Source organism: Lycium barbarum, chromosome 3, assembly GCF_019175385.1.
Source record: "Lycium barbarum isolate Lr01 chromosome 3, ASM1917538v2, whole genome shotgun sequence".
In the NCBI taxonomy this organism is placed as follows: domain Eukaryota; kingdom Viridiplantae; phylum Streptophyta; class Magnoliopsida; order Solanales; family Solanaceae; genus Lycium; species Lycium barbarum.
The window spans coordinates 142,941,176-142,954,845 of NC_083339.1; the positions used below are offsets into that span (position 1 = coordinate 142,941,176).

The window sequence follows — 13,670 nt, forward strand, 5'->3', positions numbered from 1 at the left end:
TAGTTGGTGATAGTTCAGGTAGGAAAAGTGAAGAAGTAATAGTTGAGGTTGAGGTATGTTTTGTAAACTAGTTCGTAATTGTTTAGGTAGGAAACTCTCATACCTGATAGTTCAAGTAGGAAACTCTCATACCTGATAGTTCAAGTAGGAAACTCAAAAAAAGGTGATACTTGAGGCGTGCTTTTTACCCTTAACCTTTAATAAAATGATAAGTTTACTACTATATCACTCTTTGAATATAATAAATTCAATATTTTGGGAAATGCATTGGAAAATGATTAAAGTTAATAATGAGGATAAATTAGAAACCAAGTGATAACTTTTGTATTCAATTTTCAAATTGGACAAGTAAAAGTGCACATTCATTTTAGTAGTGGATAAGCAAAAATGAACCGAGGGAGTAAAACATTGATTTCATGGATGCAAATAACATGGTCCAAATGCATTTTAAAACAATCTCTCATTTCGCGAAACGATACATCATTGAATTAACCACATCATTAATTACTAATAGGGAAAAAATCCCATCATTAATTTTAAGTTACATAAATAGCCAAACAACCATAACTAATTCCTTAGTTCTTGAGTGGAAGGAACTCAAAAAACTGGTAATTACTACCGCTAAAGTTGTTGTTCGAATTTGCAGCGGCCCCTATTTCGTCCTTCTCTGAAAAATTATTTTCGTCGCTGTTGTCGTTGCTGCTGCGGAGAGGAAACAGTTCTAGTGTCTGTGATTCACCATGGACTTCATCTCCAAGAATGTTTTCGATATTTTCGTGCTTATGATCATCCACTCCGAAAGGTGCTATAAAGATGTTAAGATGATCTTTGGCTTTTAGGAGTCGCTTTGGCTGATGATGATCCATTGTTCTTGGTGTTGATGGACAGTTACTTATTAACGGAATATTAGTAGTAATAGTATTACTACTCATTGTTGTAGAATTGTTATTCATGAGATGGGTGGTGTTGGTGTTGGTGGGGGGTGAACAAGATAAATGCATCATCTGCCACGGGGCATTCCTTTCTGTTAATAGGGTCCTTCTTTGTTCTCCTTCATCGAATGGTATCCATCTTTCTGCTCCTCTACATTCTGCCACTCCTGCCTTTGTTGTTGCTACAGTTTTCTGCATCATATTTATTGCAATATTTCAAAAAGATTATCAACTTCCATGTTAACACTATTCCATGCAAGTTTTATTTTCATTTTGTTTACGTCTAGTGAAAAGTAACAACCCTAGTTTGACCGTTGTTCATATAGGCACAGCAAAATCGTATAGCTTCTCTACATTGTGATTGCTTCCTGATTTGATAGAGCATATACCTACGTCTAAATGGAAAGTCAAATTTCACTGAAGAGCTTCGGCAAATGTCTTTTCGTGATAAGACTACAGAGGATCGGATCATGGGTGCCCTGTGCCCATATCCATCACTTTTCTAATGAAATCTAAAGCACAAAATCCCAAAACCCTATTCTATCTCTTACACCTACTTATATATACACAACAGAAAGGAAACCACAGCTTTTAGACTCTTTTATATTTTCCAAGAAATAATGCTTTTTTGCTTCTTTTTTTTCATCTTAGATTATATTTTGCAAATCATAAGGACATAATGACATGTTTAAGGAATTTTAATTACTTTTTGGTTATGAAAAAGAGATTGAAGAGTCTAAGGAGAGAGACAGGACCTCTGAAAGAGTACTGCAGTTTGTTGGGGAAGGCCAGTGCTTGGTCTGTTCAATTTCAAAAACTGTTCTATTTGCTCCTGTGCGGACAAACACAAAAACAAAAAAGAGTAAAGAAACTTTTACCTCTCAATAAGCAACAATCGGAATGGAAGAAAAAGCATATCAAATCCAAACACACAGAATGCAACTTTACAATATCTTAAATAACAACAGACAAAAAACGAGTGGGCACGAAAGCAAAAAAGAGAATATTTAGTGTATCAGGACACGCTATCAAACAAATTTCTTTCTTTCTTGCATCATTCTCATCCCATGTCGTCTTTTGTTAACTTGCATGCTCATGTTCTGATGAATTACTCAAACAAAAACAAAAAACAAAAAAAAACAAAAAAAAAATCAAAACATACTAGTCATATGTTTATACTAATTTTAAATATTTCTCACACACACATATATTTTAAATAATAAATTGTGATTTCAATTAAACTCATCCCATAAACCAGTGGTGGAGCCATGATTTCGACGGAAAATAGAGTAGCAAACCTTTTGATGTGTATATATATAAATTGTTGAATCTTCTAATTAAACATAAAAGACTGGGATTCATGTATATTTACCTGATTCTTTCCTTTCGGGGTTCTCAGCGTTACAATTACTATGAGACTGATCATCGCCACCACCACCAGCATTAGCAGCGGATTCAAGTTGACGGCGTCGCTTTTGGCGTTCCCTAGCCTTGTGATTTTGAAACCAGTAAAAGACATTCTTGCCTTCAATTTTCCCATAACGTCGAAGTTGTGCCGTTATGTGTTGAATCTGTTCAGCTGAAGGAGTTCTAGTGCCACGTCGATACAACTCCTCAAGGGTTTGCAGTTGTTCTGGAGTTGGATTCCAACGTGAGCTCACAACTAATTGTTGCCTGTTGAAATCTCTCTTATTTTGTTCACTCATAGCTGCTTGGAAAAAAAAATGCAGACCAATAAATTAAAATGTAAAGCTAGTCGTTAGATCTGTCGATAAAATAAGTTTTCGATGTACGAAGTATCTTTGTCACGCATGCAGTAAAGGGAAGGAAAGGTAAAAAAGAGAAAGTAGAAAGACATCTCTATATACTATATACTACATATATGTATAAAAATAAATAAATTAAATGTAGTGTTATTTTACCAAGCTGATGATGATGATTAAGTGCAATAAAGTTGTCTCCATGAACGTTTCTTAAGCAATTAGTGGGATTAGTAGCAGTAGCAATAGGAGCATGAGGTACTCTTGGCATAAGTGGACGAAGATTTCTGCCATTGAATGAATCTGGCATGTTGAAATCTCCTCCATCATTGTATCCCATCATCCACATTTTTTGTCTTTACTGGGAAAATTAAGAAAATGGTTCTATCAAAAAGGGAAAGAGTGAAAGTGAGCTTAGAGGAGAGAATGAAGGTGAATTTTTTAGTAAGATCAAGGTTATTAGTTGTTCATTCAAGGTTAAAAGTAAGAAAAGGCATATATGTTTGGTGATGGTAAAAAAAAAAGTAAAAGAGAGAATGAAATGGGGTGACTTTTAAGGGAGGGGGGAGCTGAACACAAGGAATTTGGCAAGATTCAGGAGAAAGAGATGTGTAACAATAGAGACAGAAAGAGAGAGAGAGAGAGAGAGAGAGAGAGAGAAGGAGACAAAGAAAGAAGAAGGAATGGTGTTAGTTTAAATTGAAACAAAGTCATGTACAAAACATGAGAGGTTGACTAGGCTTATTGAATTTATTTTACAAATAGTAGCTTAGTAGGACTATAGTATAGTATAGGAATGAAAGTATGATATCTCAATTTTCAAGGCGTGGGAGAGGAGACAAATTAGACAGAGAGGGAAAAGGGAAAGAGAGAGAAATCAAGAAAAGCAAAATGGAAGGAAGGAAAGGAAAAGGGGGGCTGGTGGAATTAGAAGAGAATGAAAGAAACAAAAAGAAAGAAAGAATTGAGGCGTGGAATTCTGGGAGAAGAGAGGTGTTATGATTATCGATAAATGTGAATGAAAAACGACGTGACGATGATGAGGGTTATCATAAGCCCCTCATCAGCCCTCATGTATTGTTCTTACCTTGTCATCTCACTTTCACACTTATTCTCAATCCGAACTGCCCCCCTCTCTCTCTCTCTATTTTACCCCCACTCTTTCTTTCTTCATCACCCAAAACATAAATCAAAACTCTTTCTCAACTTAATTTAGTGTAAGTATGTATGTTTAGAATATTACCAGAACAATTATAAATTTCAAGACTGGCCGAGCATTTGGAGCTTTCCTCAATCTCCTCGTATTTATCAGAACATCCGAATTATTATGCGAGTATTTAATTGAGAATGAGATAAAGAAAAAAGCAGTATAACTTTTAAAAACTGTCAATAAATTTCATTTAGACATTCGAATTACGTCATGTTCAATTAAGCACCTGAACATATGGTAATGTGTTCTTATTTGACATTTCCGGTTCAAATTTTGGAATTACTTTTTGTGCATATTCTCAAACGTCTATTACGTAGATAAGTTAATACTCCCTCCGGATCAAAAAAAGAGTCCACTTAGCCTTTTTTTATTGGATCAAAAAAAGAATCCACTTAGCAAATCAAGAAAGAATTAACCTTGTTTTTCCATATCTGCCCCTATTAAGTGTTATATGATCAAATCCCAATATCTATTTAATTAGGGGTAGTTTAGTCAAATTACCTATTTTTGTCTAGAAGTTATTATTTTCTTAAGGGATGTGCAAATGGCTAAGTGGACTCTTTTTTTGATCTGGAGGGAGTAACTTAAAATATGTCATCTTCTTTAATTACACGCATTAGTCTCAATAAGCCGTAAAACCTCATGCATGTTTCAATTGAGGCTGATTTGAAATTTAAAATATTAGTTTAAGTTGAACCGGATGAAACTAGACACTTGTAAGGACAGGGGTGGAGCTAGAAGACTAGATACGGATTTGGCTGAACCTAATAATTTTTGCTGAAACAATATATTTATGTTAAAAAATTTATTAAATATTAAACTTAGGACTCAGTTATTAGCACTATTACTCATTGTTTCAGAAATTCAGAACCCATAAAATAGAAATTATGACTCCACCTCTGAACGAACAATTAATGCAGTGGTAGGTTAATATGTATGAAAATGACCGTCCCCAAAACGGAATCCTGTCTCTGTAGTCCCTAGCTCTCTTATGAGACTCTGTCCTTGTGTTGTGTATGTCTATGGCCCAATTGCAATTCCATCTAATCCACTGCTCCTATAATAGTCCATTTGATTCCAATACTGTGCCCAAATACCCCCACCCTCTGCAAGGCCATTATTATGAAATGATATGAGCATGTCCCCCAGTTCATACATCTATTGTATTTTATTTTATAAATATTTAATAAATATAAATAAAAAAAAGTTATTAAATGGTGAGCAGTATTCTTGAGCTTAGTGTAGCTAACGCTGTGTCGTCATGAGAAATCAGTATCGGGCAACTGTTTGCAGAATTTGTAATTTATTAAACTAACCACTGAATTTTTGCATGCCAAAAAGGGTCAACCTCTATAGCTCTGGATATTTCATGTATGTATAGATTAGAGCTTGCAGTCATAGGCTTTACATACATGTCTCTAGCTACTACTTACTACTTTTTTCTTCCCCTTTCCCAAAGCACAAACCAATTCTTCATTCCCCATAGGCTAGTAGATTTTTTTCTCTCTTTTATTTCTTTTAATAAGGGGTGCAGAAACGGTTTGATTGTCGTTGGACTAGACAAACTAAAGAGAAGAGTAAAAGAGGAAGGAGATTGGATAGTTGATTCATAAACAAGTTGGTAACAAAGACAAATTAGCAGGGGCTCTTGGAGACTGAGTCTGTAACTATGTGAAGACTATTCCAGGCTCGTCCAGCAACTAGTCATGGTCCCAGTAAAAAAATCGATGGTTATGCAGGAAGCTACTGTTTGCCAATAAAATTCTAATTTATAAAAGGAGAAAAGGGTTAAAAATGCGCCTAACATATTGAAAATTGTTTGAATTTATCCTCCTTTCATTTATTGGACCACAATTGCTCTTAATTAACATTAAATATTGGGTTCAAAATGTCTCTCCTTCCACCTATGGGACCTCAATTGCCTGTTACTATTAAAAATGCCTCTTCGTTTAGCGGAATTATGAAATGACATATGAGAATCTAATTAAATAGGGAATATTGATTTATTGATCTACGCTTGGTATTAGCTAGATCCAAGCCATAAATAACACAACTCATTCAAATTTGTTTGTTTGGAATTATTCGATTGGATTTTTAAGTATCTACCATTGATAAAGGATGAAGAAATTGAGTTGAACCTTGATATGGAATGACTGAAGCTTGTTTCCACCGATTTTCGACAAAAAATTATCAAACGAGGAAGACATTATTATCTTTTGAATTCATTTCGTCATGAAACATGAATAATGAACTGGAGGTACGAACAAATGGTTTTTAGTTATTTTCGGTTAAACCGGATAGGTCGTTTATTTATGATTGTATAAGTATACCAATAAATTAAATTAGTGAAACTTATTTTATTAAAGCCTCATATGTATCATCTCATAATTCCGTTAAAACGAGTGGCATTTTTAATTCAAAATGTAACGTTAAAGGTAATTGCGATCAAATAGGTGGAAGGAGAGGAATTTTTTAGCTGAAATCTAACGTTATGGGCAATTATAATCTAACATACGAAAGGAAGATAAGTTTAAACCATTTTTAATATGTTGGAACATTTTGTAATCCTTTTCTAATATAAATATGCAACGGCCAAATATGTAGTGGATCCTTTTTTATAGCTCCTTCAGTGTATGTCAATGAAGTAATCTGGGCAAACATGCTGGAAACTTCTTTTGTTAGAAACATCTCAACTTGTAATCAAGATAATATTTTGCTAACTTATGCTCAAAGAGCTTGTGATGGGATTGAATTCCCAAAATCTGTGTAATTATTTTTTGCTAATATATATAACCAAAAAAAAAAAAAAATGTAGCGGTTGCTATTATATATGTTCGTAATAACTTCTTGTTAATTCTAATTTGATAATTAGTTTTTTTTTTCTTTTCTTTTTGTGACAATTCTAGTTTGTACCCTAATAATACAACTTCCCAAAATTGCATAATCAATTTTATGCAATTTTCCATAAAGACCATAGCCAACTTCTGGCAGGGACTTGATTAAAAGGAAAATAGACTACAGATTGGCTATTATGTAAATAACTAAACTTAACTCATAAAACTGTGGCCAAAATTTCCACTAAATTTTTAAGGACTCAGCGACTAGATTCATATCACAAACTCGTATCTTTGAGATGCGTGTCTTTTTTTCTTGAGTCCGGAACCAAAATGCTCCCAAAAAAATCATTTTGAACCAAAATACCCCCAACAAAAAAAAAATGTTACAAAGTTACCTTTAGCGCAGTATTTTACTGCGCTATACAAATGTTTTTCTCACCTATAGCGCAGTATTTTACTGCGCTATACAAATGGTTTACTCACCTATAGCGCAGTAAAATACTGCGCTATATGACCCAACTAAAACCCCATCGGGTTCCACCACTGGTCCCTCCAGTGGCAAAAAAAAATTGAAAAACGCCATTGGAGGCGATACCAAGGTGGTCCCCACATCCAAAAAACGCCGTTTTCTATTAAATTTCGTCCGAAAAGTTTAGATTCTCGGTATATTCAAGTCAAGGAGCAAGATTCTAAGTTCGAATTTTGGGAAAAAGCGGCGTACAACTCGATTAAAATAACTCTACAAAAAATCTTCGATTAAGGTTTTCTACTATGAACTTTTGTTATTATTTTGTTATATACATTATATTCTAAGCATGCTTAACATTTAATCCTTGCTATTTTCCAAAATAAAAAAAAAACATTTTTTTTTTGCTCTTGTTCGGACTGTGTAGAGGCTTTTGCCACTGTTCCGAATTTTTTTTTTTTGTTTAATTCATTATTTGTTAAATGTTTATGAATTGTTAATTTGTTAAATGTTTATGAATTGTTAATGAATTATTATTTTGTTAATTAATTATTTGTTAAATATTGATTATGAATTTATTAGTTGTTAAATATTGTTTATGAATTGAAAGAAGTTGATTGGTAATGAATTATTATGTTGTTAACACTTTGTTTGGATGATTGTTATGTATTGTTTTGACATTTATCGTATTGTGTTGTATTGTATAGGACCAAATCATTGGTTACATAAAATAGGACCTTTTGTCGTTACATAACAATCAAAATTAAAGTAACAATCAAAGCAAACATTTTATTTAAACTAACAACATAATATAATACAATAGGTAACAACCATCCAAACAAGTTGTAAATGATTATGAAATGTTAATCTATATAATTTTAAAAGCGTTAATATATATGTTAAATAAAAAAAGATTATCTTAAAAAGAATAGTTAAAGTTCTTCTTTTTATAAATACATAAGCTAACGAAAAAAATGTAAAGTTTGTAGGAAAATATGTGGTCGACGAATATACTCTTTTAGTTTAATTTTATCGTAGTTGTGTTGGCTATTTGGTCAACTAAAAATATATCACATATCCAAAATAGAGTTCCAAACAAATATTACTGTCGAATTTCGATTCCCAAACTAATTAACTTAACAAGTCTTTGCCATCACATAAATCAAAAGTAATTAACTTAAAAATCTTTGTCATCACATATGTGTCCTTACTATCACCTATTAAATTTACTGCATATCCTATGTTAATTATTCACAAGATATAATACTACATAATTCACATATTCCCTACAAATTATTAATTAGTTAATATAATTTATCTTTCATTTCAAGAATAATGACTAATTTAGTTTGTACAGACCGGACTCTTTCATGGATCCGAATGTTCCCCCTGGGCCCGATGTTCCCCCTGCGCCCGATGCTCACCCGGGGCCCGATGATCACCCGGGGCCCGATGATCACCCGGGGCCCGCTGTTCACCCGGGGCCCGCTGATAGATCAGTATTGTTTTTGCAAGACAATCATAGGTCAGAGTTATTATGGGCCGGTACTATAGGGATATCTACTAGGCTCCGTCCCCGTAGGCTGCAGAGAGCGTGGGCTCTTTTACGCGAGCACCCTCCACACCCTCGCGTGTTGGAGATATTATTTCGGGGCGGCATCTACCGTTGCGTGTCCGTTGGTCGGGTACAGCATGATTGGGCGCTCATCACGGCCATGGTTGAGCGGTGGAGGCCAGAGACACATACCTTCCATCTTCGCACTGGCGAGGCCACGATTACACTTCAGGATGTGGAGGTCCTCTTTGGATTGCGGGTAGATGGAGAGCCACTATACACTCGGTACGAGCCTCCTCCTGGTCAGACGTGGGTGACAGAGTTGACTAGGCTCACCCACTTCGTGCCTAATGTCGCGGCCCAGATATCGGGACAGAGTCGGGTTCAGCTTAGTGCACTCTACACTTATTTGGAGGGTCTGGATCCGGTTGTGGACGGCACCCCGCAGGACGATGTTGATCGTCATGCCCGTTTGTACCTGCTTATTATATTCGGCGGCATCTTGTTCCCGAACTCATCAGGTGCCTTTGTCAGTTTACGTTATTTGGTTTTCTTGGAGCATCTGGACCGCTTGGGAGACTACAGCTGGGGCGGTGTTGTTTTGGCATATCTTTACAGATGTCTGTGCCGAGCGTCTATTGGTGCTGTCAGAGATGTGTGTGGATTTTTTGCTCTTCTCCAGGTAATATTTTAAGTGTGCGTTCCTTTAATTGCATTGTTACGTTTTAAAAATAAACTTTTTTTTTCTGTTAAACACAAATGCAGCTGGTGGTCGTACAGCGTTTACGCATCGTGGGGTTAGAGCATATGCCTTACCCTGGCCTTGCGAGGCTTGCCGCGGAGATGGTACGGATATCAGAGGATGGTATCCGGCAGGCAGGCGAGAATAGGCGCATGGCGGAGCCTGTTCCGGAGGCTGAGTATCAGGCAACACCGGCGCTCTTACTTGCTGAGATACCCGGGTCTTCATCACAGCCGATCCAGAATGCATACATGGAGGAGCGTGATAACGTTGATTGGGCGGCGTTACGCGCTTCATTAGCTTATGAGCGGCCTGTGAGGAATTTAGAGGGAGCCAGGATTCTTGACTTCGATGAGTTTTTGATCCCAGTTAGTATTTAAAATACTTATTTGTTCCTTTAAAATTATTTATTTTAAATATATATATATATATATATATATATATATATATATATATATATATATATATATATATATGTGTTACTCATTATTTAGTAATATTTTATATTTTAGGATTCGGCGCTAGCGGGTCCACCAGAGCCACCCACTCAGGCATTTTCTCATGGGCCTGCCGAGCCAGCGATGTCTTCCCATGTGACTGTCGAGCCACATGTAAGCTTTTTATTAAAATTAGTTTTATTCAATATAAGGTCAATATTTAATATACATATTTGATTATTTAAAGTACTTATTTAAATATGTATGTTACTTATTATTTCATTTTTTTCATATTTTAGGATTCGGCGCCAGTGGGTCCACAGGAGCTACCCATTCAGGAGCATTCTCATCAGCCTGCCGAGGCAGAGGTGTCTTCTCATGAGACTACCGAGGCGCATGTAAGTTTTTTACTTAAAACTAATTTTATTCAATATAAGGTAAATATTTATTTAATTTTTATAACTTTTACTTGGACTTCGAACAGCATCTCGTCCAGGAGACTACCTCATATTCACCACCACACCCATCTCAGGAGCCTACAAACCCATCTCAGGTGTCACGACCCAGTCCCGTGGGCCATGACTAGTGCCCGAGCTGGACACTCGTGTACGTACCTGTTAGACATAGTCAGACTGACGCTATAGACAATATGGGAATTGACAAAGACCCAAAGGTTCACAACGTCACATATCATGATAATCTGTCTCTTGAGGAGTCATAATCAATCACACCGTAATAAAATACGAAAGCCGACAAGGCTGCCACTATATATCATTATAATACGCAAGCCGACAAGGCTGCCACTATATGTCAATATACTACGCAAGCCGACAAGGCTGCCACTATATATCGATATCATATGCAAGCCGGCAAGGCTGCCACAACAAACAGAAATATCCACAACAAACCATATAGACACAACTGATCACAATCTATATACAACCCACACACATGTCTACAGACCTCTAAGAGTATCAACGGTGAAATATGACAGGACAGGGCCCCGCCGTACCCCTGGACAAACATATATATACATCAAAAGATCTGTACCAAAAGTCTAGGCTCCGGAACAATGGAGCTCTCCAAGACAGCTGACTGGAAATCCTAAGCTGGGGGATCACCGAATCGAGTGTCTGTACCTGCGGGCATAAAACGCAGCCCCCCGAAGAAAGGGGGTCAGTACGAGATATGTACTGAGTATGTAAAGCATGAAATACAATAAAGAGGATCATAACTGAAATGGGGATTACAAGAGACAAGTATAATATCCAGAATACCAAACCACTTGCCTTATGAACATAAATCATGCATGTCAATATCATATATCATACTCGGCCCATTACGGGACTCGGTGAATAAATTCATCATATGTTATTCTTGGCGCCATAATCACATCATCATATCATCGTATCATCATGTCATCATATCATCATATATATACCGTACCTAGCCCTCTAGTGAGGGACTCGGTGAACAATGCAGTGAAACTGTGCACGATAACATACCCGGCCCGGGACTCGGTGAAAGATATATTAACGGCATGCACGAGAAGAGTAGTGAGCAATCATATGCAAACTAAGTCATATCTGAGACTCAATAGATTAATCAAAATGAACTATCATTTGAAAATCAAGACAATAGTCATGTCAAGTACTCTTCGAATGTCACTACGGATTATATCAAAATAGGACGTCTAGAATCATAGACACGTATCAAGACATAATAAAATAAGTTCTGGGAATCAAGAACATTAGCCATCCTAGTGTCTCTAAGAATAGGAGCTTCTTTGGAGTTATATGCTCGTCGTCTGTTTGTTTCATAAAGATCATGCCAAAAAGAAGGAAGGGATAGCTTCACATACCTTGAACTCTATCTAAATGTCCAACGTCTACTTCTCGAGCTCGTAGGTCTAAAATTAAGATAACATAGGCCACAGTTAGATTATCCACATCACTTACTAACCAATCCAAGTACGAATGAAATTTAACAAAATTCGGGCAACATTTCCCCTGCAAACTCAATAATCCTCGAAATTCCAATTTAGCCAAACATTAATCAAAATACCAACAACAACAACACCAACAATTTCATATTGAACTAGAATTAAATCCATTCTTAAATCACTTCCAAAACAGCCTAATATACATTCGTATACCAATGCTTGTATCCACTTCTTTATTTTCGTATATCCATAGTATAACAACAAACACAACAACAACAACAACAACAACAACAACAACAACAACAACAACAACAACAACAACAACAACTACAGCCAATCCCACGATATTCCAGCCCACAAAGCAGTTCATAACAACCACCAAACAGTCCCAAAATATCATCGCAAAACAGCCACAAATATCATACCAAACAGCCCCAAAATATCGTCACAAAACAGCCACGAAAATCATATAAAACAGCCCCAAAATATTGTCACAAAACAGCCACGAAAACCATATAAAACAGCCCCAAATATTGTCACAAAACAGCCCGGTATACGCTTTGTATACAATATCTTCATACACTTTATTCTCCCAAATTCAAGAACAACAACTTATCAACAACATCAACAACAATATCAACAATTATTATACATCATAACTCAGCTAATTCCATCCATTTAATTCACCTAAAACAGCCCCCTTAATCCATAAATCTCAACAAAACAACAAACGAGTTTATAACGCTATTTTCTCCGTTCTAATCCGTTAAAACTCTAAATAAACTTGTTAACAATGAAAAAGTGACCTTAATCTTACCTTAAGTATGCAGCAACCACGTCAACACTGTTATATCCCGTATTTTTGAACGTCAGATTATTTGCTGAGGTGGGACCCACACATCGAGATTTTTTTTGGGACATCTGAAAAATCATATGAATCACATATGAGAAGTTAAACACGACTCAAGAAGGACCCTTGGGCCAAATCAAAGTGGAAGTCCTCCAAACGAATATTTTTAAGAAAACGTTTTCGGGTGATCTGACTTCAAGGGGCAAAAACGGTATTATAAGTTTGGAATTTGGAATAGTACCAAGCAATAGAAGTTGTAGATAATTGAATTAGCTTTCCAACCATAGGTCGTGGGTCCCCAGGTGACGTCGGTACAAGGAGATATGAACGTTTTAAGGTCGAAAGGTCAGTGGGCTAGGCCCAACTCGGGACCAAACCGAGTTGGCCCAAAAAAAAATCAAAAAAAATAATAAGGCCCAAATTTGTGAGGCCCAACCGGCCATGGTTATGTCCCAAGCCAATATTAAATAAAATTTGGTCAATAAAAGGATGACTAAGTCATCCTTATCACAATAAGTTCTAGAGGTTTCAAGAAAAGAAGAACAAGAGAAAGAAGAGAGAAAAGCTTAAGGCCATTTCGGCCATAGAGGAAGTCTATGAGAAAAATTGATAAAAATTCTTCAAAAATCAATCCCTACCAAGTAAAGGGTGCTTAACAAGGTGGAGTTGTTGTTGGAGCAAGAAAGATTCAAAATCATACAATTTGTCAAGTTGTAGTCAAGTGAGAAGTTGAAGAAGAAATGTGAGTTTTGATCTTTCTTTATGTGTTATGAATGGATTATATGTGTTGTAGTATGTTAAAATGGATGAAATTCATGAAAGAGATAAAAATAGGGGTGTGGCCGTGAGGTATGGAACATGTATATGTGTGTAGAAATTGTGTTTTAATTAATTTATCTAGTGTTTGGTTGTTATTGTTGTGAATGATATGTGGAAAAT

The 13,670-nt window shown here is 36.0% G+C and overlaps 1 protein-coding gene across 1 annotated transcript; it reads right to left on the reverse strand.

Annotated features, from left to right (window-relative positions):
- Positions 1 to 388: 388 nt before the first annotated feature.
- On the reverse strand, positions 389 to 3,699 carry LOC132633205 (WUSCHEL-related homeobox 1). The gene is made up of 4 exons (XM_060349474.1): positions 2,855 to 3,699; positions 2,305 to 2,640; positions 1,688 to 1,764; positions 389 to 1,124 (listed from the first exon to the last, which is right to left on the reverse strand). The coding sequence occupies exons 1-4, from the start codon at positions 3,039 to 3,041 to the stop codon at positions 576 to 578; spliced, it is 1,149 nt and encodes a 382-aa protein (XP_060205457.1). The 5' UTR covers positions 3,042 to 3,699; the 3' UTR covers positions 389 to 575.
- Between the last annotated feature and the right edge of the window lie 9,971 nt (positions 3,700 to 13,670).

Bases quoted from the DNA above. Each gene is read 5' to 3' on its own strand.
- LOC132633205 (XM_060349474.1), bottom strand. From the start codon at position 3,041: ATGTGGATGATGGGATACAATGATGGAGGAGATTTCAACATGCCAGAT. The intron at 1,765-2,304 runs GTAAATATACAT...TTGTCCGCACAG, and splicing joins CCCCGAAAGGAAAGAATCAG to GAGCAAATAGAACAGTTTTT. The intron at 1,125-1,687 runs GTCCTGTCTCTC...AATATGATGCAG, and splicing joins ACTGCAGTACTCTTTCAGAG to AAAACTGTAGCAACAACAAA.